Raw genomic sequence first — 27,854 nt, forward strand, 5'->3', positions numbered from 1 at the left:
TTCTGAAAATGCTGCAAAAGTCTTAAATTATAAAATGTATTTATTAACTTTCACCTTTTGACTCTTTGTATTTGTTCCAGGCTTTGTCATTTAAAAAAATGTAATTTAATTTAAATTTATATTTTAAACCTTTAAACCTGCTAGATCACACTAAGCTGTTTGTAAAAATAAATAAATAAATAAATAAAAAATATTTTAAATATTATTATTTTTATTTTTTTTTCACATTTTTTAAAAACAAAAATAAATTTTAAAAAATAAACTCTCTGAAGATGTTTTTTTATCCATCATTGTATCAAAGTGTTGGATGGTGTTTTTCTACAATGTTGAAATTTTGAGCAGTGATTGAAAAACACCAAAACTCTCTGTCTTCATCAAAGTGACCAAAAATGGCCTCCTTTTGTTTACTTTCTGAAAATCCTGTAAAAATCAATCATTTAATTATATTTCTTTCACCTAAACTTGACTTTTTAATAGCATGAGCTGTTGAAATACATGAGAAACTACCATTTCCAAGTGTTGAGTTTATAATAAAAGCAAAATGCAAATGAAAAAGGATGGAAGAATGTGGTTTGAATGGGTGTAGATGGGGCACTTTTATTAAGAGAGGAAGTGTTTGAAATAAACCATTTATTTTTGTTATATTTAAAGGTGTTGATATTGAAAAATTAAAATGAGAATGGTGACATAGATCCTTGAAAAATGTCAGCCCTGCAGCTTTAACAGTTAAAAAAAAGAAAGTGAAGTGAGTGCAAAATGCCAGGTTCAAGGCCAGAGGCTTAAATTTGTTTTATAAAACACAAAAGCTCCAAAGATCAGACTCTGAAGTGTTTTTCTTTAAAACTTCCTGTGATTAAAAATGTGAGTTTGACCTAAAGTCTTATTTTAAACCTGAAGAGACTGGATGCATGAGGAGAAATCAGATATCAGCTCGTGAACGAGGAGTAGTCGTCGAGGATTCGTGGTCCCTCGTCTGTTGTCGCCTCAGACTCAGAAACAGAAGAAATAAAAATAATTTCTTCTGAGCCCTTGGCGTGGATTCGTGGACGCACAGACCGAGCACCTGCGTGTCTTTACTGTCCGTGAGCACTTTGAGGAGCGTTTAAGGAGCTCAGATTGTTCCCAGCGAGTATTTACTTACCGTATTCTGTCTGTTGGTTTGTTTTAATGAAAACTAAAGAGCTCCGGTCTGTTCCTTTGTTTTCTGTTCCTCTCTCTGTCACTCTTTGTGGGTTTTCCTCTTTAGTGAGACTTTAGGGAAATCTGCGAGGAGCTGACGGCGAGATGAAAAACACACTGAGGAGGGAAAGTTTGAAGAGCAGGATTTCCTGCCGTGCCAGCAGGGACATGTGTGGTTAAAGAAACAGAGATCAGGCCTTATTCAGCTCCTCGGACCATCTGTAACGCTGACACACACTCACACACACTCTGAGACACACACACACACACACACGCTGCAGAGTAAACCTGCTTCCTGTGTCAGACTGGACGGTGGACAGTCAGAGTTCAGCAGAGCGAGGAAAAAGTCACAGATAGTTTGTATTCAGCCTCTATCCAGGATTTTATCAATCTGAGCAGAAACTTCTGCCATAACATCATCATATAGTTTAAGCTAGCGTGACATTACGCTGTGATGCTAGCAGGTTTTTGTGTTTTCTAACGTCTTCTGAGCTCTGCAGCCCTCATATTGAGGACATGGCGAGAGAAACTGAGAAAATGACAAAAAAATGTCTGATTTGAGATATTTAAAGACTAAAATGAGGTCTGAATTAAAATTGAAAACTTAAAACAAGATTTTTTTCTGGTTTAATACGTTGAATGTGGCTTATTTCAAGTATAATAAGACAATGTTGCTTAAAATAAGACAAAAACTCTTGATCAGAACTCATTTTTTTGCAGTGTGGTTAATGCTTGATCCGTCCGTGAGGTCTGCGCGGCCTAGCGCGGATGACTGACGTCTTTCTACAGTTGTACAATTTTTTTAAGCAGACGCTTTTGTCTAAAGCAATGTATTTCATCAATTTATATTTTTCATTTTAGCAGCCTTGCGCTTTCCTTTTCACGGAGAAAAATTTCTGCATTACACTTCTCTGAAGTTTTCTTATTTTTTTATTGAGACATCCTGACGAACAGGAGCTCCTAGTGTCTACAATATGATATGATACAATACAATAAGATACTATAAGTTAGGATATGATACAGTATGATATGATATGATATAAAATGGTACGGTACAATACTATGCTATAAGTTATGATATGATACGATACAATATGATACAATATGATACAATATAATACGAAACAATATGATACAATTTGATACAATATGATACAATATGATACAATGCAATATGATATGATATGATACAATATGAAACCATAAGTTATGATACAATACAATGAGGTATGATACGATACAATACGATATGATACGAAACTATATGATACAATGCAACATGATACAACATGATACAATACAATACTATACAGTATGATATGATGCAATTCAATACGATATTATACAATATGATATGTAAGATACTATATGATATGATACAATACGATACGATATGATATGATACAATATGATATGATACAATACGATACGATACGATATGATATGATATGATACGATAAGATATGATACAATACGATACCATACGATATGATACGATACATTATGATATGATATGTAATATACGATATGATATGATACGATAAGATATGATATGATACAATACAATATGATACTATATGATACAATACAATACAAAACAATATGAAATGATACAATACAATAAGATACTGTAAAGTAGGATATGATACAGTATGATATGATATGATATAAAATGGTACGGTACAATACTATGCTATAAGTTATCAATCAATCAATCAATCAATCAATCAATCTTTATTTATATAGCGCCAAATCATAACAAATGTTATTTCAAGACACTTTACAAAAACATTTACAGGTCTAGACCCGTAAATGTTAATAAAATTTTATTAGCAGAAACCCAACATCAAGACAAGATAAGAAGTCTTATCTTATCTTAATCCACCATGAGTACAGGACTTTGCAGCATTTAGCAAGTTACAATGGCAAGGAAAAACTTCCCTTTAACGGGCAGAAACCTCGGACAGAACCAGACTCATGTTAGACAGACATCTGTCTCGACTGTGTTGGGGTTAGAGAGAGACAGATAGAGGAGAGAGAGTGGGAGAGAGAGGGGGGGGGGGGGGAGAGAAAAAAGGAGGGGGGGGGGGGTAGGGATACACACACACGCACACAGACACACACACAGACACACATACACACACACACACACACACACAGAAAGGGAGAGAGAGAGAAACAGACGGAGTCTGAAGTTTGGCGCTGTGGCGACAGTTAAGGTGAAACCAGCAGGCCAAATCCAAAGCTGTAGCAGCTGGTGTCGGACAGGAGCACAGCAGCAGGCCGTCTTCTTCACCGATCCCCAGGAACCTACAAGACAAACTCAGAGCCTCCCAGAGAGGTGTATGGTCAGTAACTATAACAGGACAGTAAGACTAGAAGTTAGACTGACAGTAAAAGAGGGAAACAGGAGCCCTGTGTGTCAGTTCCCCCCAGCAGTCTAAACCTATAGCAGCATGACTAAGAGCTGGTTCAGATCTGATCCAGCTCTAACTGTAAGCTTTATCAAAAAGGAAAGTTTTAAGTCTTGTATGATATGATACGAGTTATGATACGAGTTATGATAAGTTATGATATGATACGATACGATACAATACATTACAATACGATACAATATGATACAATATGCTACATTTTGATACAATATGATACAATATGATACAATGCAATATGATATGATATGATACAATATGAAACCATAAGTTATGATACAATACAATGAGGTACGATACGATACAATATGATATGATACGAAACTATATGATACAATGCAACATGATACAACATGATACAATACAATACTATACAGTATGATATGATACAATTCAATACGATATGATACAATATGATATGTAAGATACTATATGATATGATACAATACAATATGATATGATACAATACGATATGATACAATATGATATGATACAATACGATATGATACAATACGATACGATACGATATGATATGATACGATAAGATATGATATGATACAATACAACATGATACTATATGATACAATACAATACAAAACAATATGATATGATACAATACAATATGATACGATAAGATATGATACTACATGACACAATATGATACAGTGCGATACAATACAATACTGCAGGATATGATATGATACGATGCAATGCCATACGATGCTATACGATTTGATACAATACGATTTGATACAATTCAGTTTGGTACGAAATGATATATGATACGATACAATATGATATGATATGATACACTAGATGGGATATGATACAATATGATATGATATGATATGTTATGATTATAATTATTATAACTCCAATTTTTATAATAATGTTTATGATTTCTTATTTTTATTTTTTCTTCTTCTTCTTCTTCTTATTATTATTATTATTATAATTTGCATTATTATCATTATCATTATTTCTACTATTATTATTTTTATTATTATTATACCTATTTGTGCAATCAACTCTTTGTTATCAATTTGTCTGTCAATGTCACTGTCTTGTCTTGTCTTGTTGCATAATTAAATTAAAAAAAAAAAAAAAGTTAAGAAATAAGATTCTTTAAATAGACTTTGAGACCACTCGTATTACAACATCTATTGGCAACGTTTAGGGTAGCTGCTCTCTAGCGCCATCTACAGCAGTGGAAGTCCAGATGTTATATTTTACTTCCAACTTGGCTAAAATATACATTTTTATTGTTACAAAAATATGAATATAAAGAGTTGAAATATCGATATTGTATCTGATGTAAAAGTATCATGATATGTTGCCGTATCAACACATTTTTTCACATCTCTAACAGGAAGTGAGGATGCTTCCTTTAAGTTTTTTTTTTTAAAGATAATTAGATTTATTCAATAATTAGTTTAGAACTGAAACAAATCTGCAGATTGATCCACAAAAACAAAACACGCTTTAGTCCTCAGATTATGAAAATCTCTTTATTTTCACATCTGGTCTTTGTGTTTCATTCTGTGATGATATGAATTTATAAAAAGTGTTAAATATAAATTTAAACTTGAGTCATTAACCTCGGCTGATCTCATCAGACCTGCTGAAAACACAGACTTCAGATCTGATTCACTGTTTCACATTTATTTACATCCACGGTTCCTCCTTTTGCACAGCTGTGTGTGTGTGTGTGTGTGTATCAGTGTGTGTGTGTGTTGTCACAGTTTGTTGTTACACACACACACCCTCCTCTGTTCCTCTGTGTCTGATCAGTATTTACAGCTGGTATTAAATGCGCCTTGATAAGCATATTTTCCTGCGTCGTCTTAACGGCGTGTTTTATCACCGTGTGTTTCTGCACCACCGAGCAGGAAGTGACCACGTCACCGCCGCTGCCGCCATCACGCCGGCGCCGTTCACTCTTGTTAGTTTACAGCCTCGTAAATCTGAAACTTTTCTCCTGAGGAGATTTAGGGCCCGGGTTTCTGCTGTAAAATCAGATTTCAGTTTGGAGACGAGGACAGGTCGCAGCCTAAAATACGAAGCTGGCGTAAATCAGGCGTGAGCTGCTCAATCAGCGAGTTTCAGACGTAAACTCAGAGTTCAGGGATCTGTGAGTTTTTTTACCACACAGAAAAACAAGAATGACTTTTTTAAGATCAGAATCTGAAGATAAAGAAACGTCTTTCTTCCTTTATCCTGGAGGATCTGAGGTCAGAGTCGACCCTGATCAGCTCACCTTTTCACCCCAACACCAGAGATTACGTCCTGCAGCAGTCATACAGGACGTAAACACACACACACTTACACACACGCTGCAGGAGCAGGTGTCCGATCACAGAGTTTGATCCAAACTGAGTCACGCTCAGATTTCTGTTTCCTGCGCTGACTCATCAAAACCCTCCAGGAGCTCAGATCCTCAGAGTTTGGACCTCACAGACCAGCAGCATATTCTCCGTTTGGAGACTCACTCTGTCGTGTTCGGGCTGAAAATAGTGAAGATGATTCATGAGGTTTTAAAAACAGTAAACAGACAAACTGTGTCTGCTCTAACGTCACTCAGAGGTCGGCACAGAAACAGATTTTTTATTTCTGACTCACGGATTCAAAGCATCAGTCTGTGGCTCCCGTTGGTTTGTAGAGTCACCGACCTTCAGTTTAATCTGATCTGATGATCTGTGTTTTCACATCCTCAGAGAAATTAAAACTGGATAAATATAAATACAGAGTTTAATCTTTATAGAGGGAAACCTGGTTGTTTTTTAGTGCAGCTTCTTTAATGTGTCTACTTTGTTTACAGCTGTGGTTGTTTTTTTTTTAAATGCTTTATAAATAAAGTTGGTAGTTGGTATGGAAAAATGAATTTAGCTCAGATATTTTGTGCATTTTTCTACATTTTTTTGAGTTTTTTTATGTTATTTTTTAATATAATGTGATTTTAGTAATTGCAAACTCTCTTTTTTCTGTTGATTAAATTTAGTTTTCTGGCTTAGAAAGTGTTTAGGTTTATGGAAAACAAAGACATGGATATGTTTCCAAGCTCACACTAAAAAAAACACAAAAATATTTCTAAGAAAAAAAATAAAATCATGCATCTTTATGTTGCATTATCTTGTATTTTAATGCATTTTTTTTCTCTTTCTGTTTCTGCCAAACTCTCAGACTAAAAATACAAACTATATCAGACTGGATCATGCTGCATTTAAATCAAATCTCTGGGAATTGAATAATTTTTTACATTTAATTTAATTATTTTAATTTAGTATTTTTTTTATTTATTTTTTAAAATGTATTTATTATTTTCTACAGCTTCAGTCATTTCCTTTGAGCAGTTTTTGAACAAAAACTATAAAATATGTGTCCGAAAAAAATACTGAGGATGCAAAATGTGCATTACAGATGCTCCTAATTATCTAAATCGAGAGTAGATTTCAGATATTAAAGACATTTATTGTTATTATTGTTTATCATCTTTCCTGAAAAAAAAAAGTAAAAAAAGTAAAAATTATCTGTTGGAAATGTTGAAATAGTGCATGAATCTCAGAGAGGTCAGAGATTTCTGCAGTTTAATAAATGTAAAATAATAATAATAATAATAATAAATTAATTAATTTAAAAAATAAATAATAAATAAATAATATCAATTAAAAATATTAGTAAAATATCAATAATTTAATAATAATTTTAATAATAAAATAAAAATAATAAAGAAAAAATAGATAGAGATTTTTGATCATCTTTGAGCCAAACTTCCATGCTCCTGTTATTAATTCTGTTTCCTGTCGAGGATAGTTTTTAGGTGTTTGCAGCAGGGGATTGTGGGTAATACATCTATCTGTGATGCAGTGACAGCTCCAGGACTCAAACTCTTCGTCTCTTTCCTCTTTCTTTACTTCCCTCTGTCGGCGTCAGCGCCTCTTCTGGACTCTGCAGCTCTCGTGGCGTCTCTCGAGTCGTTTCTGACACGTTGATGTAGAAGTGGAGATGAGGCCTGCGGCGTGCAGACGCTGAAATAAAGAAGCGTCGTTAGTTTGTGGTTTGGGACGCGTGAGGGGAACAGGTTGAGTGAAAAACAAACAATCTGAGCTTCTGGGACAGGAAGCAGCTGTGAGCCGCTGGACCACTTCCTCCTCTTCCTCCTCTTCCTCCTCTTCCTCCTCTTCCTCCTCTGGTAGCGTTTCAGCTCTTGCAGCGTGCTGTAGTTTAGTTTTAGCGCTTACATAATCTTTTATTTTTACTGTTTAAGAGCATAAAGTTCAGACTCTGAGTGTGTGTGTGTGTGTGTGTGTGTGTTTTCTGTGGTGTGTGTGTGTGGTTTGCAGGATCCAGTCACACTCGGTTCGTCTCCTCTTCCCACCTCCTGATTCTCCTCTCGGCTCTCTCGGAGGATCTCATTTTTAGAAAGCGGGCAGACGGCTGAGCGCGGCCGAACTTCAGGCGCTCGACCTTCAGAAGTATTTCAACTTTTCTCCGAAGAACACGGCGCTCTTCACAGGTTTGCGCTGAACTCTTAACAACCGCCGAAAGCTGTGACGAGTCCTTCCTACAAGCATCTGCTCGGCACTACGAGCTAATAAAGAGGCGAGCGTGTGTCGGTGAAGGCTTTACACAACAAATGTTCAGATCTGCAGCACGTGGGAAAGCAGGGAGAGATCTGGGCGACAAACGGAGTCCGAATGTACGTCTGTCGCCTGGCAGGTCGCGGAGCGGGCTATCAGCTGGCTCTCACGTTTACAGAGACGCTTTGTGGCAGAGGAAGGTGCAGCGTGCGTCTCTGCTCCGACAGACAGAGGCTCAGTCACTCCATTAACCGCACAACAATCCCTCCTCTGTCTGATCCTCCTGGCGCCGCTCCACGCTCCACGATCCTCCCACGATCCCCCTCTCTATGATTATTTTATCCTTTTAAATTCTTTATGCTGCAGCGCCGTGGCGGCGTCCCCGCCCGAGCAGAGCGCCGCGTTGGCCGCGCAGCACATTCACACTACAGTTATTTGGACGGCGCTCCGGTGTGGCTCTGTCCCGCTCCCTCGGTTGGATTCTGCTCGTCCATTAGTGCCATCTGTGCCTTCCTGCGCCGTCTGTGAGGCCCCGAACACGCCAAAACGATTGGCATTTCTCTGGAACAACCAGAGCGACGTGCCCAGAGCGCTTAGCTGCCAATGATGTGCACTTACTCCGACAAAACCAGGGGGGAGGCTGAGGGGGAGACAGGGGGGAGGAGAGGAGACAGGAAGGAGGAGGTGAGCAGGAAACAGCTGCACCTTCAGCTCTGAGGCCTCCATGATGGAGCTCCAGGAGTCACAGCGAGACCTCCTTCAGGAGCAGTGAGGAGCTGCTTCATATCACACATACTCAGAGACACACACAGATGAAGTGTTCAGGTGTACAGGAGACAGAAACACACCTGTGGTTACCTCTACTTTCACCCCAAAACCACTCGACTCATCCTGTCTGTTGAACATGCAGTTTTTATGGATAGTTAGAGATTTAAAGTGATTTACGGTGATTTACGGTGATTTACGGTGATTTACGGTGATTTAAAGTGATTTACGGTGATTTACGGTGATTTAAAGTGATTTACGGTGATTTACGGTGATTTAAAGTGATTTACGGTGATTTACTGTGTTAGTATTGATCCAGAGTTTCTGCAGCTCTCCTCCTCTTGACGCTGACCTTGAAGAAGCTCTGGAAAAAGCCGCTCTCTGCTCTCTGACTACTTTCAGCCGTTTCAGATATCAGATCCTCCTCCTGACGTGTTTAAACTCTTCATCACTCCATATTCTTCTTTCTCCAACACTCCTGAGTTTGGGCGGCGTTTCCTGCTGGGTGAAGCTTGTCCGTGTTTGAGGCTGAGCTGAACTTCATCTGTATCACGTACATTAATTCAAAGTAAACAGTAAATATATTCACATAGAGAATTGTGCTTAATCCTGTTTATACATCCTGAATTCATTTTCATCTTTTATAATCTAAACGATTCTTCCTAACAATTTGTGAACTTTAGGTCATTTTACTGTATTTCACTTGCTCATATTGTAAACTGAAACAAACCAGTTCACACACTGAGGATCTATAAAGTCTAACCTTAAAAATGTATCGTAACTTAATGTAGTTAACTCAACTTAGCAGACATAAGAAGGTAAATTTTATGTAAGTATAGCACCTTTTATAGAACACAGTCATAAAGAAACTTAACTTAGTTAAGAAAACTTATTGTAACTTAATGTAATTTAAGATAATACGACCTGACATGACTGAAAATAACAAAACAACTGACTTAACTTAACCTAACTTAACCTTACTTAACAGTGAATAACTTAGCCTAACTTTACATTACTAAATGTAACTGAACATAACTTAATTTAACCAACTTAACGTGACTTAACGTAACTTTTCAACTAATCAACTCAACATACCTTAACAGTTTATAGCTCAGCATAACTAAACAGAACTTAAGATAACAATGTAACTTAACTAGAGGTGTCCCAGTCCGATATTGATATCGGATATCGGTCCAATATCAGCAAAAAAACAAATTTGGTATCGTATCGGAATGCATCTAAAATCTCTGATATAAGCAGTCCATTCCAGACCCCGCTCCTGCTGTTTTTATTTGATTAATTTAGGTTATTTTCTGGGTCTTCTAATTTATTCTTTATTTTATTCAATTACTAATATTTTTTATGTTTAATGTTAAAATTTCTGTTATCCATTGGTTAATAATAAATGGGTCAGTTTTTCCTCATACCTGCTGTTGCTGATTACTGTTCTTTGTTTGAATAATATCAATTAATCAAGCCTTTTCTAACATGAAATACTACAAAATAAGTACTAAAAGTATGCATGTTTAATGCTGATATCATATCGGATTAATATCGGTATCGGCCAATACTCAATGCTGCGGTATCGGTATCGTCTCGGAAGTGAAAATGTGATATCGTGACATCCCTAAACTTAACATGACTTAATGTAACCAACTTAACGTGACTTAACATTGTTTAACCGAACTTAACGTGATATAGTGTAACCAACTTAACATTTCTTAACAGTACAACCTAACCTAAATGATCACAACTTAACATAACCAAACTTAACTTAATGTGACTAAACATAACTTAACGTAACCAAACTAAACATAATTGAACATAACTTAACCTAACTTAAAGTGACTTCATGTAACTAACTTAACGTAACTTAACAGTATACAACATGACCTAAATTAACATAACTTAACATGACTAAGCTTAACATAACCAAACATTACTTAACATAACTTCATTTAACATAAAATAACTAAACATTGCTTAACAGCATATGAAGCAACCTATATAAATATAGTTTAAGGTTACTTACTCAACATACCTTAACGTAACTTAAAATTATGTATTGAACCAACTTAATGTAACTTAAAGTAACTTAACATTGATAGATAGGTAGAAACTTAATTGTCTGTCACAGGTGACATCTTTGACAGGCTCCTTTACACATTTGAAAAGGACATTACAAAACAATTAAGAAGAAAAGTAAATACAACTCTTAAAAAAAACATTACTAAACAAAACATAAACTAACATGTCACAAAACTTAACATTACTTAACCTAATGTAACATAACTTATCTTAGTGTAGCCTTACTTTACATTATTTGACGTCATTTAATGTAACTTATTGTGAAATAACGTTACAGCATCAACGAACAGTTTACTGCAGCTAACCTCATGTCACTGCAGGAACTCTGACTTCCTGTTGTTGCTGAAAGTTTGATCTATCCTTTGTCTGTGTTCAGTTTAAATATCTGAGGTTTATCACAGCGCTCTTCACTCAGGAAGGTCTCAGACACCTCCAGCTCCTTCTTCTGGAAGCTGGAGACTCTGACGTGCTTTACCTACTTTGTGTTTCTGCCACCATGTTGTTCCTCTCCGGCGGCATCCATGATGATACATTTAAATGGAAAATAATACAAATCAGGTGATGACATCATTCCATGACTTCTTGGGCAGCCAATAGCTGCTTTTCTTACTGAGGAGTTTATCAATCAATCTTTCCCAGAATGCATCAGTTCTCTGCAGACTCTCCAGGATCTCTGATGAACTTTAACCCTGAGGGAAAAGATGTTTTAGATATTATCTTATTATTCTTGATTATCCTGTGTTTCCTCCCCTCCTCTCCTTGTCTCCTTGTCTTCTTGTCTCCTCGTCTCCTCGTCTCTGTACATTGAGCAGAAAGGTTCGAGTTGTCAGGGGCCATCGTGTATTTGGCCGTGTCTCAGGTGGCTCTGATTTCCCAGCAGGCCAGATGGCAGAGTGTGTGTGTGGGCAGTGTGTGTGTGTGTGTGTGTGTGTGTGTGTCCTGCAGCCTGTTGGAGGGAGGATTGCTCACACCCTGGCTCTCTCCTCTGTCCCCGTGCAGCTGTGCTTCTCCCTCATACTTGAACTTTTAATGTGTTCAATATGTGGACCGGGACTCGGAGCGAGCTGAGCACATGTCAGCTGACCGCCGCTCTGGGGACGGACGCCACGGACACACGGACTCTTCAGTCTGTTTGCTGCTCTCTGAGAGTCGGTTTCACATCCTCCCTGCTCTGTGGAGCAAGTTGGAGTCGGTCTACTGGGGAGGTTTTAGTTCAGAGAGCGCTGAGTTTGAGTTTTTCTGCTGCTTTCTTTGATTTTTGGATGATAGCTGCCCTGTTTTGGTCACATGCTACGCATCGCTATAGAGGGATTATCAGTGTACGCCATCATAAAGATGCGTCTTAACCACAGAAGCAGCGTTTAGCTCTATTCATTCAGACAAGTTAGCATTTTTTGAACATTAAACTCAACCTGTTACCAGTTTAAAAATGTTCAGTTGTTCTGTGGTCAGTTTTTAGAAACGATACTAAACAACAGAGCTATCCACCTAATATCTGTCCACTTGCTGCTATTTCACAAACCTGGGAGCCATATTTGGTTTGTAAATGTGTTTTTTGGTGGTTAACTCCTCATTTTTTTCCGGCCTACATCATAAATTTGTTTATTTATTTAAAGGTAAATTCTACCCTCTGTTCCTTTTCAAGAAAATGATCTGTGACCCTGTCGTACCAACCAGGTGTTTTTTCCAGAGATTTTACCAGTGTCCTCTCAACGCTCGCCGTTTTTAGGAAAGGTAAATTCGCTGTGGATCAATAAATCCTCCGTATCAGTCCAGAACAACTGACTGTAAAACTGAGAAGATGCTCCGGTGGAGGGTTATACTTCAAGATCTCTGACTGGCTCATTTTACTGTCAATCAAAAAGGGATTCAGCCTCAGACAGATCATCCAATCATCATGCAGAAGCCCAGCGTCCAGGCCAGCCCACTGCCTCATAGACCCCCAGAGACGCTGAGCGTCCGATGGGCGGGACAAAGCCCAGCGTTTATCCAATGACCGTCCAGTTTCCACAGTGGAACAACCCACTCTACGCTTCCCCGCTGAAGTCAGAAGACGCTCAGCGTCCGACTGTGTTAAAGCACTGAGACGCTGCGGGGATGAATGAGAAGGAGGTGGAGCCAGTTACCTGTGATAGGAGCTGATTCTGAACTAAAGATGAAGGAATTCTAGCTCAGATTTTATCAATGAAATGTTCACACAGCAGAACATATCAACACTTTTTATTAGGGACATTTTAGGGGACGCTGAGCTTCCCTTGCAGTCTTAGAGCAATCGCCACTGGATGAATAGGTAAGAGTCTATGGTCAAACCTCGAAACCTAAAATGTGATACAACCATTTTTTTAAATGGAACATATCATGCTGATCCCTGATTTAATACTTACATATAATATAATAAATTTAAAAACAAGACCTTTCACCCCCTGAATTTTCAAAAAATGAGATATTGTATTTTATCTGATATCCTAGAACGAGTTTGATGCCTCTGAAAATAGGTCATTGCCATTTGGCCACGAGATTTCGACCTTCGTGACGACACGAGGATCCTTTCTTTTTATTGGAGTAATCTGATAAAGCAGCTCCTCCTCTGTGATGTCAGTTAGTCACACAACCACCACCGAGGGATACACCCACCAAGAGCCGACTGACTGAGTGCTGGATGCAGGGACTCTGCTCTGCTGAGCAGCTTGGCTTTACATGGTGAATTAGCAGATAAAACACTGTAGTTTTAGCAGACGTCTTAATATCTGTGAGACTGTGATATTTGCATGCTTGTTCTGACATGCACTGTGAACCTGGACCACAACAATGCTGCGGTAATAACATAGTGAGGAACTGACGGTAGAGGCGATCTTTAGACTACACTTTCAGCATGATGGATAAATCAGACAGAGAAAAGTGAAGGAGCAGGATGGAGCCCTGTTATAGAAATAGTTTATTGGTGAAGTCTGCCTATATTTCCACGTATGAACTCTACATGTTACAGTACCGCTTTGACTCACCACACTGAAGCGTCCTGAGATGATCTGTGTCGAGGTGGATTTTCTTCCTCCTGAGCTGCAGAACCGTCCGGGTCTGACTCGGGGTCCAATACAAAAGGACGTATCCTACACTCTGCCATTTTGTTAGTGCTATCAGTGCCTTATGGTGAAGTTTTGGCAAACAGCAAACTCGCTCAGTCTGCCCCATTCGATGTGGCGATTTTGTAAACACTGCCATGCTGCAAAAACCGCCCCCTGGCTCTACCCCCTCCGCCCCTCTGATAGAACTGACCAATCAGAGCACAAAGGGCTGTGATGTTGCGAGGTTACTGGAGGTCATTCTCCAAACGTAGCGTTTCAACGAGATCTTCAGAATGGCCTAAAATGAGGATGTTGAGAACGCTATTGTGGGGCAATGAAGGAACTAAATGACTTGTACTGAGGGCAGAAATGCTTTACAGGCATCCCAGTCTGGCATAGTGAAAAGGAGAAACAAGCAGGATATGTCCCCTTTAACAAAAGTAGTGACATCAAAATAAACATTTTGAAGCAAACTGAAACCGTAGTTTGCCGACTATGAGCCGCTACATTTTTTGTACTCTTTGAACCCTGCGGCTGAAACAATAGTGCGGCTAAATTATATTTTTTTAAGGTCTAAGTATTTTCGTTATCATTAAAATATATGCCAACAAAAAATCTGAGTTGTGCTGAGCTTTGGTGGAGTTAAGGTATAAATAGCCAGCCTGCAGCAGGTGTTTCTTCTGATGAGAAAGAGGAAACAAGCGTTGTGCTGGTTTGCTAGTTTGTTTTCCCTTCTTTTTGTCCAATACACCTTTGATAGACTGTTGTTCTGAGGATGAAACCTGAGCGCTGTCCAGCTCCACATCATGTTTTTCTGTTGGGACAGGTTGTTGTTTTTACTCCTTGTGAGTGATGATGATAAATATATTTAAATAGCATTTCTTTTTCTTTTCTTTTTTTTATACTTTATTTTTTTCAATCAGTCAAAACTCATTATTTATCAAATAAAATTGTCTCAAGTAATAATAGTAATGAAAACAGCACAAACAACCAAAACAAAACAAAAACAAACAAAAAAGATTATTAAATAAATTAAAAAAAATAATAAAAATCAATAAATAAATAAATAAATAATAAAAAAAAACAGCATTTAATGATTCAGGAATCCTACTTTGGATTGATAAAGCTGTAGACCGAGCAACTGCCTCAAAAGTTTTTGTTTTTCTGGTCGTGGTTCAGCCTCTGAGTCTGAACTGTCGCCCTCTGTTCTTCAGTCACTGATCTGTCAGTATCTCTGTGTTTGTCTGTTTATTGTCTGAAAAAAACACAATAATGGCGGAAAAGTCGCGCCACAGCCGTCTGTTTTACAACATTAGTGTTAAGAGAAATAAAAGCTCAGAAATCCTAAGAGAAAACCGTGATATGAAAGTCGTACGTACGTTTAATAAAAGCCCATGTTTGTGTGTTCGCTCCACTAACAGACTGAATCTCTCACAGTCAGAAATATGAAACATTAACCCAAACTTCCTGACGTCTGAAACTCCTCTTATTAATCCTGTTGGAGTAGTTTGGTGAGCGCTGCAGGCGTCCTGTGTCTGTTGGATTAAGTAATCCCGGGATTAGCTAAGCTGGTGTAGGGCCTGCAGAGCTCTGATGTAGAACAGAAGAAAGAGTCTGGTTCTGGTAATAAAAGCTTCAAATCCTGCAGCTTATCACTGCAAAATAAACATCTTGCAACTGGATTACAACTCTGATGCTTGCAAGTGTTTTCACGCCGCGGCCCAGATGGGAGCTTGGTTCTGTAACCTAAACGGAGATCTGCTTCCTCCCTGCTTCCTGTCTGCTGTTAAAGTTGTTAATGTGACAAACTATAGATTTGATTAATACCACAGCCCCTTCAGCTCAGGCGCTTGGAGGGAGAAGACTCCTCCTCAGCTGTGTTTATTTCTCTTCTTTGTCTCCAGAAAGTGTTTCTCTCTGACTCGGAGCAGCAGCAGCAGCAGCAGCAGACTCGTGGAAACATATTTACTGACTCCTTCTCCTGCTGAATTTATAGATTAGTGAAGATCTCTGCTTCGTTCTCTGCTTCGTTCTCTGCTCCAGCCGCAGCCAGGAACGCTGTGACTGTTTCCACCGAGGCCTGAGTCACGCTGTGATTCAGATCCTCACAGATTACAAGACGACCGACACGTTTGGTGGGTTAGAGATTTACAGCATCCTCAGCCAGCTCCTCTGAAAACATCAAAAACCTGCAAAAAGACTCAACATGCACCTGTAACGAAGGACAAAGTTAGGGCTGGGAACCATCCCATTTCTGTGTGTCAACATCAAGACGTCAACGCTTTGCAACAAAATCGGAGAAGAAAAGTTTCAGCTTGGTTAAAATCAAACTGTCCTGACTGGTGTTGACTGAATAACTCCAGCCAGTGTTACCTGAGCCCTGTTTTAGCCTCACACTGAGCCACAGAAGCAGAAAGACATCCGTAAACTTTACAGACTTAAGAGGAAGATTGGATCCCTACTGGATATTTGCATCATTTCATGGCTAATTTTAATTTTTTTCCCCAAATTTGTAAAATTTCAAAATTGTGTGACATTTTTGTAAGTTTTTAAGATTTCAGAAAATGTTTTACAAGTTTGCAATTTTTTTTTTAGAATTTTCCAAAAATTTTTTTGCATATTTTTTAAATTTCACAATTTTAGCATTTTTTTAAATTCACAAGTTTTTGCTAATATGTTAAATTTCAGATTTTTTTTCTAACTTATTAAATTTCTAAATTGGGGGAAAGCTGGAAGAAAATACTGACTTTATTTCTCTGAAGACGAATTAATGGAACTGCCAAGGTGCCAGCTCAAAATACATGATTAAATATGTGGCAACACATTAGTAAACAACAAAAAATCATGAGTAATTTTGAGTGAAGCAAAATTATGAAATAGTATATATTCTCAAATTTAAATATTATTTCAAATTTAGGGGATTTTTTTGTATACATTTGTATTTATTTTTTAGTTTTTGCAAATTTTTGAAGCTTACATTTTTGTTACATTTGATAATTTAAAACATTTTATTTTAGGAATATTTTTTGAATGCCATTCTTTTTTTTAATTAATTTATTTTTTTAAATTTTGAAATCACACAAGTTTTTGAATAATTGAAATTTTTTGAAATTTTTGCAAAGTTTTGTATTTATTTATATTTTTTTTTTAGTTTTTGCAGATTTTTGAACCCTAAATTTTGAAGATATTTCGTAATTAATAACATTTTAGTTTTAGATTTTTTTTAAAAAGTTATTCATTTTTGATTTTTTTGTAAATCACAAGAGTTTGAAGTATTGCAACTTTTTGAAATTTTTGCAGTTTTGTATTTTTTTTTTTTTTAGTTTTTGCAGATTTTTGAACCTTACATTTTTTAAAATATTTCATAATTAAAAACATTTTAGTTTTAGATTAAAAAAAATGTTATTCATTTTTTATTTTATTATTATTATTTTTTTCATTTTGAAATCACAAAAGTTTTTGAATTATTGCAACTTTTTGAAATTTTTGCAAAGTTTTAAAATTCTAACAATTAAAAAAAAAAAGAAAGTTTTTTTTTTTTTCAAAACTTCAAAACTTTTTGCAATGTTTGCAAATTTATTTAATCCAAAAATAAAACTTAGACATCACATGTACATGGGCTCAACAAACAAACTCATCCTTTGTGTGCAGGTTTACTGTTTCCGAAAAAAGTATGTGAAGACTGGATTCAGCTGGATTTTTGCATCAATTGATGATAAAATGTGTCCTGATCTTCATCTCAGTCACCACCACAGACAAACACAGCCAGCTTAAACTTATACCACATAGATAATGACATCTTTTTTAAATAATTTTATTGCTTTCTCATGCAACTTAAGCTAATGCAGCAGAACAACCCTTTGTTAATGAAGCCGTTCAAAAAAAAAAAGTTCTTCACAGTCTGTTTAGAACAAATCCACATTTCCTTTAACCCAACCGCCGTTTGACCCCAGTAAAGAAGACACAGGGGGTTTGAGCTCCTCAGAGAGCTGCGTGTCCAGGACGATTTGATCTTTTTCGGGGTGCCACACGGAGAGAAAGAGGAGAGGATGAACTCAAACACACTCACACACTCCCTGCTTCCCTCCTGGAGTCCTGCCTCCTCTTACAAGCCAACAGTCCGAGTGACAAACATGTTTCTGAGGACAAACGTGGACCTCAGCAGCTCCTGTCAACACGAGGAGAGGACCGCTGACAGAGAGGCAGAGATTCAGACTCTGACGGGGAGCACAGATCCACAACACGCAGAGCTGACTGGAAACCACTCTGACTAATCAGAGACACAGTCCTGGGGATCTGGCTCTGCAGCCAGCGCTCCGCTTTGTTCAAAGTGTCTCACCGAGACAGAGAGCTGCCAAAGAATTGATGAGGAGATAAATCTGCAGCTTTAAGATCTGATTCATCATCTCGAGGAGGGCCGGGAGTGAAATGCCAAACGTTTGTCAGGCTGTCCTCATCCTCTGCTCAGAGCTACTCTGACAGATATCAGACTGGGGTTCATTAAAAACCAGAGGGACCAGGAGACACAGCTTTGATTACTGCATTTCAACATTTACTCTGTGAAATCCACCAATCAGGCGTCAGCGGGACAAACAGCTGGACATCTAGAGTTGAGACAAATCAGTCCCTCATTGATCCTTGATCTCAGGAAGTGGTTACTTTGTAAAATCATGAGATCAATGGCAGATTTCTGACATCAGAGACTCAGAGTTTTAGACCACTGATCCTGATCCTACCCCTTCTCTTTTGTAGACCCCAGTCCAGCAAACATCTGTAAAGTCCTCCTCCTGAGGACAGACCTGAAAAAGGTCGGATTGATATGCATCATGATGTTTTTTCATCAAACTGAAGAGACATCAAAAGAAAAGGACTTTGTTTAAGCTTGAAACCTCAGACTCAAAGTGGGGTCTAGGGGGCCCTTAAGGATCCTCGAACCAAAGCTTGGGAGTACCACAGGATAATTCAAGATCATTGAAAATCTTATCAACAAACTGGGATCTTGCACCAGTAAAACCATCTCTTTTTCCAGTCCTCTGACCCAGTTCAGTTTTGTGCCATGAAATCTTTCTGTTGACTGTGGCGTGTCTGTTGCTTCATTGTGTGAAACAACAGAAAAAAAATAAAGCCAAAAAGCCACAAAATCTACTTTATCTTCACAATAAAGAAAAAAAGTGGAAATAATTCTGAACATTGAATCTGGTGAATAATTATTTAAACTGGATTTTTTTTTGAATTAATTAAATTGCTAATTATGTCTTACGGATTTTATTTCAATAAATTAGCAAAAAGTGAAGAATGAAAAAATAAAAAATTTAAAGAACTGCAACAATTTCAGAAACTTAAAAAAAATTCAAAAACTTTTGAGTTCAGAAAAATTTCAGAATGTAAAAGACGTGCAAAAATATCACAAAAGTTTGAAATGTAATAAGTTAGCAAAAGTTTCTGAAACTGAACAAATTAGAAAAACATTTAATTTAAAAAAATCAAAACAAAAAAAAATAATACAAAATACACAAAAATGGAAAAAATCTCAAAATTAAAAAAATGCAAAAAATTATAAACATTTCAGAAATTATCAAAACTGCAAAAATATGCAGACATTAGAAAAATCTCAAACTTTTAAAAATTGCAAAAATGTAGAAAAAGTTTTTAATGTAATTAGCTGAATTTTCTGAAACTGAACAAATAAGAAAAAACATTTGATTAAAGTAATACAAAAATAAAAGAATGGAAATACAAAATGTGCAAAAATGTCAAAAAAAATCAGAAATTTTAAAAATTTGCTAAAATATTGCACAATTTTCAAATTCTTATCCTTAAAATGAAAGACTTCTTTAATTTGATACCATTTATTGATAATATTGTCTCATCAGTTTGTTGTTTGTTAACGTCTTGCCACATATCAATTGTTTATATTATTTCGGCACATTGTCAGTTAAATGAATCCATCCACACAGAATTAAAATCTTTATTTTCTTCCAGATTAGTCTTTTTGTAGATGTAGTTATCTTCCCAGGGCTGTAAAACTTGAGGTTAGCCACAGGTGCATGGAAAGTTGGTGGGCTGTTGATGTTGTAGGAGGTGAAGTAGAGCGGTGGCAGGCTTTATTGACAGATGGGATGAAGATTTAGTTCAACTAAATGTTAACGCAGGATTTTATTTAGTGTCAGTGTCTTTAATCATTAATATCTTCTGGAAGAAAAATATTTTAAAAATGTATTTCAATAATATTTTTCAAAACTACAAGGAGCAACTGCAGAGGATTTAAAGAGCCGCAGGTTGAAGACCGTTGGTCTAACCTGAGTCATCCTCCGTCTGATGAGACGTCCTCCTGCTGACATATTCAGAGTATTGTTCTGAGCTGTGTGTGTAAGTGTGTGTGTGTGTGTGTGTGTGTGTGTGTGTGTGTGTGTGTGTGTGTTGGGGGGGGGCACAGGTGGGCCCTGTCTCTCCATCATGGCCCCGTTACAAGGCCCCACTCGCTGCCAAATCGGGCCCCGCTCATCCGGGAACAGGGGAGCTGGAATGGGTTTGACCGTATTGTGCTGCACCTGCTTCGCCCTCACCGCAGATCCCCCCGCTCCTCCTGCTCCTCCTGCTCCGCCCGCCATCCCACCCCCCTCCACCCACCCTCCCGCTCGTAAAACCCGTAAAATCCACTGAACTTAGGCGCTCTGATGGCCGCGGCCAAAACAGCATCTGATGTGCCTTATTTGTTGACTGTGAGAGATTAGCTGCAGAGGGTACACGTCGAGGGGCTTAGCATGCAGAGATGGAGCAAAGCCCCCACCCTCCACCCTCCAGCACACAGCTTCCTCCACACAGACTCCTCCACACAGCCTCCACACAGCCTCCACCCTGCCAAATAATGAGCAGGAAGATTCTGCAGCTTGTCTAAAGCCCCCGTCACAGTCGGTCCGTGCACGCTGCTGCTCCCGAGCCAGACTGTAGAGAGTTTACTGTACGAGCTGCTGCTGCTGCTGCTGCTGTCAGACGCCAGATCAGGAACACACACACACTCTGAGACACACACTGAGACACACACACTCTGAGACACTGACGTGATACCTGAGAAAGAGGAACACCTGACAGGAAGTCTTACACATGCAGCAGCAGCAGCAGCAGCTTTGTTTCAGCTCCATGAAGCTGATAGCTACAGGTTTTCTGTCAGAGCAGCTCAAACTTTTCTCTACAGGTGACTTTACCTGAGATAAGCTCTCAAAACAATCCTCCCTTCCTTTCCTAATTTCCTCCCTTAACTACCTGATCTCATTCCTCCTTTCCTCTCTTCCTTCCTTGCTGCCTTTTCTCTTAATTTTATCGCCTGCTTCCTCCCTTTACTTCCTTTCTTCTTCTCTTTCTTACTCCCTTAATTCCCCTTTCCCCTTTTCTTAATTTCCTTTCCTTTCCTTCCATTCCTCCTTCCTCAATTTCTAATTCTGATTTCCTTAATTTCTTTCCTTTCCTCTCATCTTTTTTCTTCCTCCTTTCCTTTTTTATTTTCCTTTTTTTAATTTTCTTCCTGCCTTGTCCTCTTTATATCTTTTTCCTCTTTCCTCATTACCTAGCTTCCTCCTTTTCCTTCATTTCCCTTTCTTGCCTTTGACCATCCTACCTTCCTTAATTCCCTTCCTCCATTCATCTCTTCTTTCCTTTTCATCTTTTTTCCTTTGTCCCTTCATTCCTTCCTTCCTTCCCCCCTTTCTTCCTCCCTACACAGTGTCCTCCTTTCCATCATGGCCTCTTTCTTTCGTTTGACCTTCCTACCTTCCTTACTTTCCTTTTCTACTTCCCTCCTTCCCTCCTTCCTTCCACCATTCATCTCTTTCTTCCTTTTCCTATTTCCTCCTTACCTAGCTTCCTTCTTTTCCTTTATTTTCCCTTTGTTTCATTGGACTATCTTAACTTCCTTTATTACCTACCTTCCTTCCTTCCTACCTTCCTTCCTCTTTACTCAGCGTCCTTCTTTCCATCATTCCTGCTTTCTTCCCTTTGACCTTCCTACCTTTCCTAGTTTCCTTTCCTCCTTCCCTCCTTCCTGCCTCCATTTATCTCTTCCTTCCTTTCCGTCTTCTCGTTTTTGTTCCTTCATTCCTACCTTCCTTTCGTCTTTCCTCCTATCCTCCATTTTCTCTTATTTTACTTTGACCTTCCTACCTTCCTTACTTTCCCTTTTCTTCCCTTCTTCCTTCATTCCTTCGACCATTCATCTCTTTCCTTCCTTTTCCTCTTTCCTCCTTACCTAGCTTCCTTCTTTTCCTTTATTTTCCCTTTCTTTCATTGGACTATCCTAACTTCCTTTATTACCTACCTTCCTTCCTTCCTACCTTCCTTCCTCTTTACGCAGCGTCCTTCTTTCAATCATTCCTGCTTTCTTCCCTTTGACCTTCCTACCTTTTCTACTTTCCTTTCCTCCTTCCCCCCTTCCTGCCTCCATTCATCTCTTGCTTCCTTTCCTTTTCCCGCTTTTGTCCCTTCCTTCCTCCCTTCCTTTCTTCTTCCTCCTTTCTTCCTTCCTTCATACCCTTCTTCTTTCCTCCTTACTTAGTGTCCTCCTTTCCTACATCTCCTTATTTCTCCTTTTGCCTTCCTTTAATTTCCTTCCTCCTTCCCTCCTTCCTTTGACCATTCATCTCTTCCTTCCTTTTCCTCTTTCTTTCCTTTTCCTCTTTTCTCCTTACCTAGCTACCTCATTTTCCCTCATTTTCCCTTTCTTTCCTTTGACCTTCCTACCTTCTTTAATTTCCTTCTTCCTTCCTATCTCTCCTTTCCCACCTTATGCTGTGTCTGCCAGTCAAGAATAATCTGAATATAAAAAATCCTGATGAAGTCCAGATCCTGCCACACCGTAAACCAACCTGATATATATTTTCTGCATAGCGCCCCCTGTGGTTCTCTCAGGGTTAATAAATGTGTCAGTCAGAGCTGTTGACCTTCTTTGAAAACACTTTGGACATTCCTGCTGAAAGATGTAGTTTTAACCTGAAGTTCATCTTAAGAAGTTAAGCACTGGGTTGCTTTTTGTTGTTGTTGTTGTTGTTGTTGTTGTTGTTGTTTCCTCTGATAGACTGAATGATCAAACGGCTTTTATTAAAGAAAATAATCTGTATTATTGTTTATTAATTTGATTTTAATTGTTTAATCTGGGTGATAATCTGAGAGTGTAGTGCTGGATTAATCCTGCAGAGCGTTGTCCGTGTGTGTGAGGTGATGCTGCTGAACACACTGTGTGTTTCTGTAACTCCTCAACATCAGATTCATCAGAGTAGTGTGTGTGTGTGTGTGTGTGTGTGTGTGTGTGTGTGTGTGTGTGTGTGTGTGTGTGTGTGTGTGTGTGAGTGTGAGTGTGTGTGTGTGTGTGTGTGTGTGTGTGTGTGTGTGTGTGTGTGTGTGTCAGACACACTGGCTGAGAGGTCAGAGATTCGTTGTGTGAGAGCTCCCTCTTGGTGCAGCTCGCTCTACTGTTGGTGAACAGGCTGCTGCACACACACACACACACACACACACACACACACACACACACACACACACACACACACACACACACACACACTCACACTCACACTAATGTCTTTTTTTGATCAGTTTTGTCAGAAACTTGTTCAGGGAATGGAATTAATCGCTTGAAATGTACATTTATTTATTTTTTTTATTTCAATTTTATTGATTTTTTTTAATCCATCCTCTGTTTGTTAAATGTGTTTAATCTTCTTTATTTATGAAGTAAAGTCATAATTATGAACATTTTAAATAATATGATGAGGGTGTGTTTGTTAAAAACTCTTTATTCTAAATGCATGATTTCTTTTTTTCCTGCTCTGACGTCTCAATAATAGAAATAAAGAAAAACATTTTAGATTTTATATTTTCAAAAACAGAGGAAATTTATTTTACAAGCTTTAAAGCTGAGCCTAAAAAATTGAATCTTGATTGAAATTTTTATTTATAAAAATTATAAAAATTTATTTATTATTAAAAATTTCCTGAGTAAAATATGAATTTATCACATTTTAATTATAATAATTATTATATTAATTCAATATAATTAATTACTATTATTATATTTATTATTATTTTTTAATAATGAATAATTACTTTAAATTTTATTTTTACAAAATCTTTATTGCAGGAAGTTTTTTTATTGAATATTTAGTTTGAAAGGATTCGTATGAAATTAAATTACATCAGGGTTTTGGTGTTTGAGTCTGGGGTGTGTTTTCATTCTGCACACTTTTTCTTCAAGTTTTGTTTCCTCTAAAAAAAAGTCGTTTTGAAATCTGAGTCAGACTGGAAAAGAAATAATAATTTAGACACCCTTTCAGAATAAAAGTCCTGACCCTCCTTTTTTTCTTTCTCCCTCTGTGTTTCAGGGTCGCTGTATAAACTTCAGCCGCGTGCAGCATCAGTAGAAGAGAAGAGCAACGAGGAGGAGGAGGAGCTGACGGCTGCAGAGAGGAGAAGAAGAAACAAGTTTCCTTAGAAAGACTCAACGCCTGTAGATAAAACGCTCTTCTTCTTATCTCTTTTTCTGCAGCTCACACACTCTGTTACACACACTCTGCAGCTCACACACTCTGTTACACACACTCTGCAGCACACACACTCTGCTCCACACACTCTGACGTCTCTTAACTTATTTCCAACTTTTCAGTTTAATTTCCGCCGTTGACCTCTGACCTCCCTCAGCAGGTCGTCTCCTCGTGCTCGTGTCGTCACGTCGGTGATAAAACCTCGGTTCCTGCGCTCAGACTGAGGAGGCGTGTCGTGTGTGGTGGGCGTGGCCACAGTGGGCCCCTCGCTGCAGAAGTGGGCTGCCTCGTGGCGACGTCTCATCACAAAGACGCTGTAACTTCAGCAGAGCCGGTGCCCGCCGGCCGCCCTCTGACCGCCTCGTCCTGTCACTTCAACACGCAGAAGTGCACACGCATGACGAACTGGAGACAGGACGCCCCCAGGTGCTGGTAGTTTGATTCCAGAGACACCTTCCCGTCACGATGCACCCGGGACAGGAGTTAATAGAGCGTTATCGGACCGCAGGACAGCCTCCTGACCACGCCGATCCCGGCGCCGTTTGAGGGATTGATGCCTTTAAGAGCTTGACACGGCGCAGTCTGCTCCCTGCTCAGCAGGGCGTAGCACACACACACACTTTCCCCTGCACACACCATCCTCTGAGGGTCCCTGAACGCCTCACAGCTCGCCGCCCACCCTCTCGCCGCCCGCCCACCGCCCTCTCGCCGCTCTCTGGGCACCAGAATATCAAAGTTTAATTAAAATAATTAAAGGCAACATGAAGCAGCCGCCTGTGAAGACCTGGCTGTCTGTTTTTTACGCCTCCTGACATTCGATGACCTATTACTGCTCAAAAAGAGGGCACGGCGCCACGGTGACGCCGCGCCACCTCCGAAACGCAAACCCAAAGGAGCGGATGCGACGGACGGATAAGTATTGTTCATTTCCAGAAATGATGCCCCCCCTCCGCCCTCCTTTCCTCCTCCTCCTCCTCCGCCGCCCCCAAAAAGCTGATCTATATTTGTTTACGTGGAGGATTCTGCGCCGCGCTGTCACGACGCCGGCCCCAAATGATGTCAGCGCGAGCGGAAGCACTGAGGGGGAGGAACGGGGGCACAGCTGAAGAAAAAGGCTCGAATGATCCAGTCACTTCGGATCCGCGCCTTCACATGTGAAATGGATATTGGAGTGGAAACCTGACAAAGCGCGCCGGCTTTGACGGAGAGCGGTATAGACAATGACCAGTGGCTGGGTCAGTGGGATGTCTGTGTGCGGGCGGGGAAGCTTATCACATGACACTAAAAATAAGTTCAACAACCGTCAAGTTTGAGCACACACACACACACACTCACACACACATGGGCGTGCTAATTATTCCTTTGTTTCCCGTCGGTTGGGACAAACCGAGCTGCGTCGCGTCACATCCTCGGGCGGCGCTGGTGTTCCCGTCGGTCCTCAAACATCAAACCTGACGTTAAACATCCGACCACACAGGAGAACGACTCTATCACCAAACCTCTCCCTCTGTACAGTCGCTTCCTTCCTGATTTTTTGACGCTTCTTGTACATTTGGCGCCTTTTTGATGATGAGAAGTATTTTTTTTATTCCTGCACTTGTTGAAAACGTCGACTTAAAGTCGTTTATTCACCAAAGACACAAAAACACGTCTGGGTTTCAGACTTTCAGGGTCAGAGGAGACGAGGTTTATCCTCCTAGATTTAAACTTTTATTCACAAAACGTTGGTCTCTGAGCTTTAAACTCGTCATCACAGTCATGTTACTCCCTCCACGTTAGCATAAATCTGTGTTCGGTTCCTGTAAACACATTTTCGATCTCTGGATTTGATCCGCTCTGCATGTTTTCCTCTCTTTCTGCGGCTCCTTCAGCGTGCACATCATAATTTATCTTTGTTTCTTTAAGAATTGTACAGTTTTTGTCTCTTTTTTTATACGACGCACCTTTCAGACGAGGCTCAGGGCACGCCGACACCTGCAGCACCTGAAGCGCCTGGCTCACCAGTCTGACACTGTTTTTATCCCTGATTGTTCCACACTGTGTGTCCAATAAACATCCAGTCAAAGCCTCAGTGTGTGTGTGTGTTTTCTGTGAGTCCTCCTCAGAGTGTGTGTGTGGAAGTGTGTGTGTGTGCGGCTCGCTGAAGGCCGTCTTTAATTGGCCCCTCACAGATTTATGGGGCCCGACAGGGAACGTGATTATTCAGAGTGTGTGTGGACAGAGAGTGGACAGTGTGCAGCCTCTCCCCCTGTGAAGTCAGTCACCGGAGGCATCACACACACACACACACACACACACACACACACACACACACACACACACACACACACACACACACACGGAGTCAGCATCCCTCGCAGGTCTTTATCGCCCCAAAAAAGAGGTCTTGCATTTAGTAAAAATATGCGCTCGTACACCTTCTGCTTCCTCCATGTTTGCACGCTGTGACAGGATACCAGCTGAGCCATGTGTGTGTGTGTGTGTGTGTGTGTTCATGTGTAAGTGTGTGAGCTCTAACTCCTCCTCCATGTTGGAATAAGAGAAAGTGACGCCTCTTTGTTTTTGTCGTTCTGCTCGCAGAGATCCAGATTCAAACCCGTGGAGCTGTGAGTGTGTAGAGTGTGTGAGCGCTAACAAACACTCACACACTCACACACACACACACATTTCCTCTGTGCTTGTGTAAAGAAGTGAGTCTAAGGTATTTAAAACATTAAATATCTGTTCAGCTGGTTCAGACACACATGTTTTAGAAAGAGTTTCCTCCATCGACAGAAGAGGACGAGCAGCAAACGTCACTCTGACATCACCCAGAGAGCGCCCTCTATTGACCATTTCTCTGCTTCCCTCACCTGATTTTTCTCCTGATCTCCTCCTTACGAACAAATCCAGCAAAGGCCGATTGTCTGGTGTCTAAATCTGACCATTTTTGGACATTGTAATAACGTTCAGCACTCGGACGTGATTTGCAGACCAAATGAGACGTTCAAAGTGGATCCAAACATTCAGACAAACTTTTTTAGACGCTAATCTGACCTCCATACAACGTCTGAAAAAAGACGTAATAAAAACTTTCATTCTGCACCTTCAGGAGACATGATATTGACATCAAAAATTATGTTAAATATAAATAATTTTAACGTCATGCAAGTAGCTGAAAGATGGACATCATCATTACATTATATCAATGTACATGTGGCGAGTTCATCGACCTGTCATCTA

At 39.3% G+C, this 27,854-nt stretch overlaps 1 protein-coding gene across 1 annotated transcript in view; it reads left to right on the forward strand.

Moving 5' to 3' along the window:
• Nucleotides 1–26,697, forward strand: part of antxr2a (ANTXR cell adhesion molecule 2a) — a 126,348-nt gene extending 99,651 nt beyond the window's left edge. Inside the window, exon 17 of the mRNA XM_074671183.1 lies at nucleotides 24,474–26,697. Within this exon, the coding sequence (XP_074527284.1) occupies nucleotides 24,474–24,512 (39 nt within the window). The 3' untranslated portion in view covers nucleotides 24,513–26,697. The remainder of the gene's footprint in view (nucleotides 1–24,473) is intronic.
• Nucleotides 26,698–27,854: the final 1,157 nt, after the last annotated feature.

Source organism: Halichoeres trimaculatus, unplaced genomic scaffold, assembly GCF_033239565.1.
Source record: "Halichoeres trimaculatus isolate MK-OKI-2021-1 unplaced genomic scaffold, fHalTri1.1 fHalTri1_scaffold_5, whole genome shotgun sequence".
Taxonomy (NCBI): domain Eukaryota; kingdom Metazoa; phylum Chordata; class Actinopteri; order Labriformes; family Labridae; genus Halichoeres; species Halichoeres trimaculatus.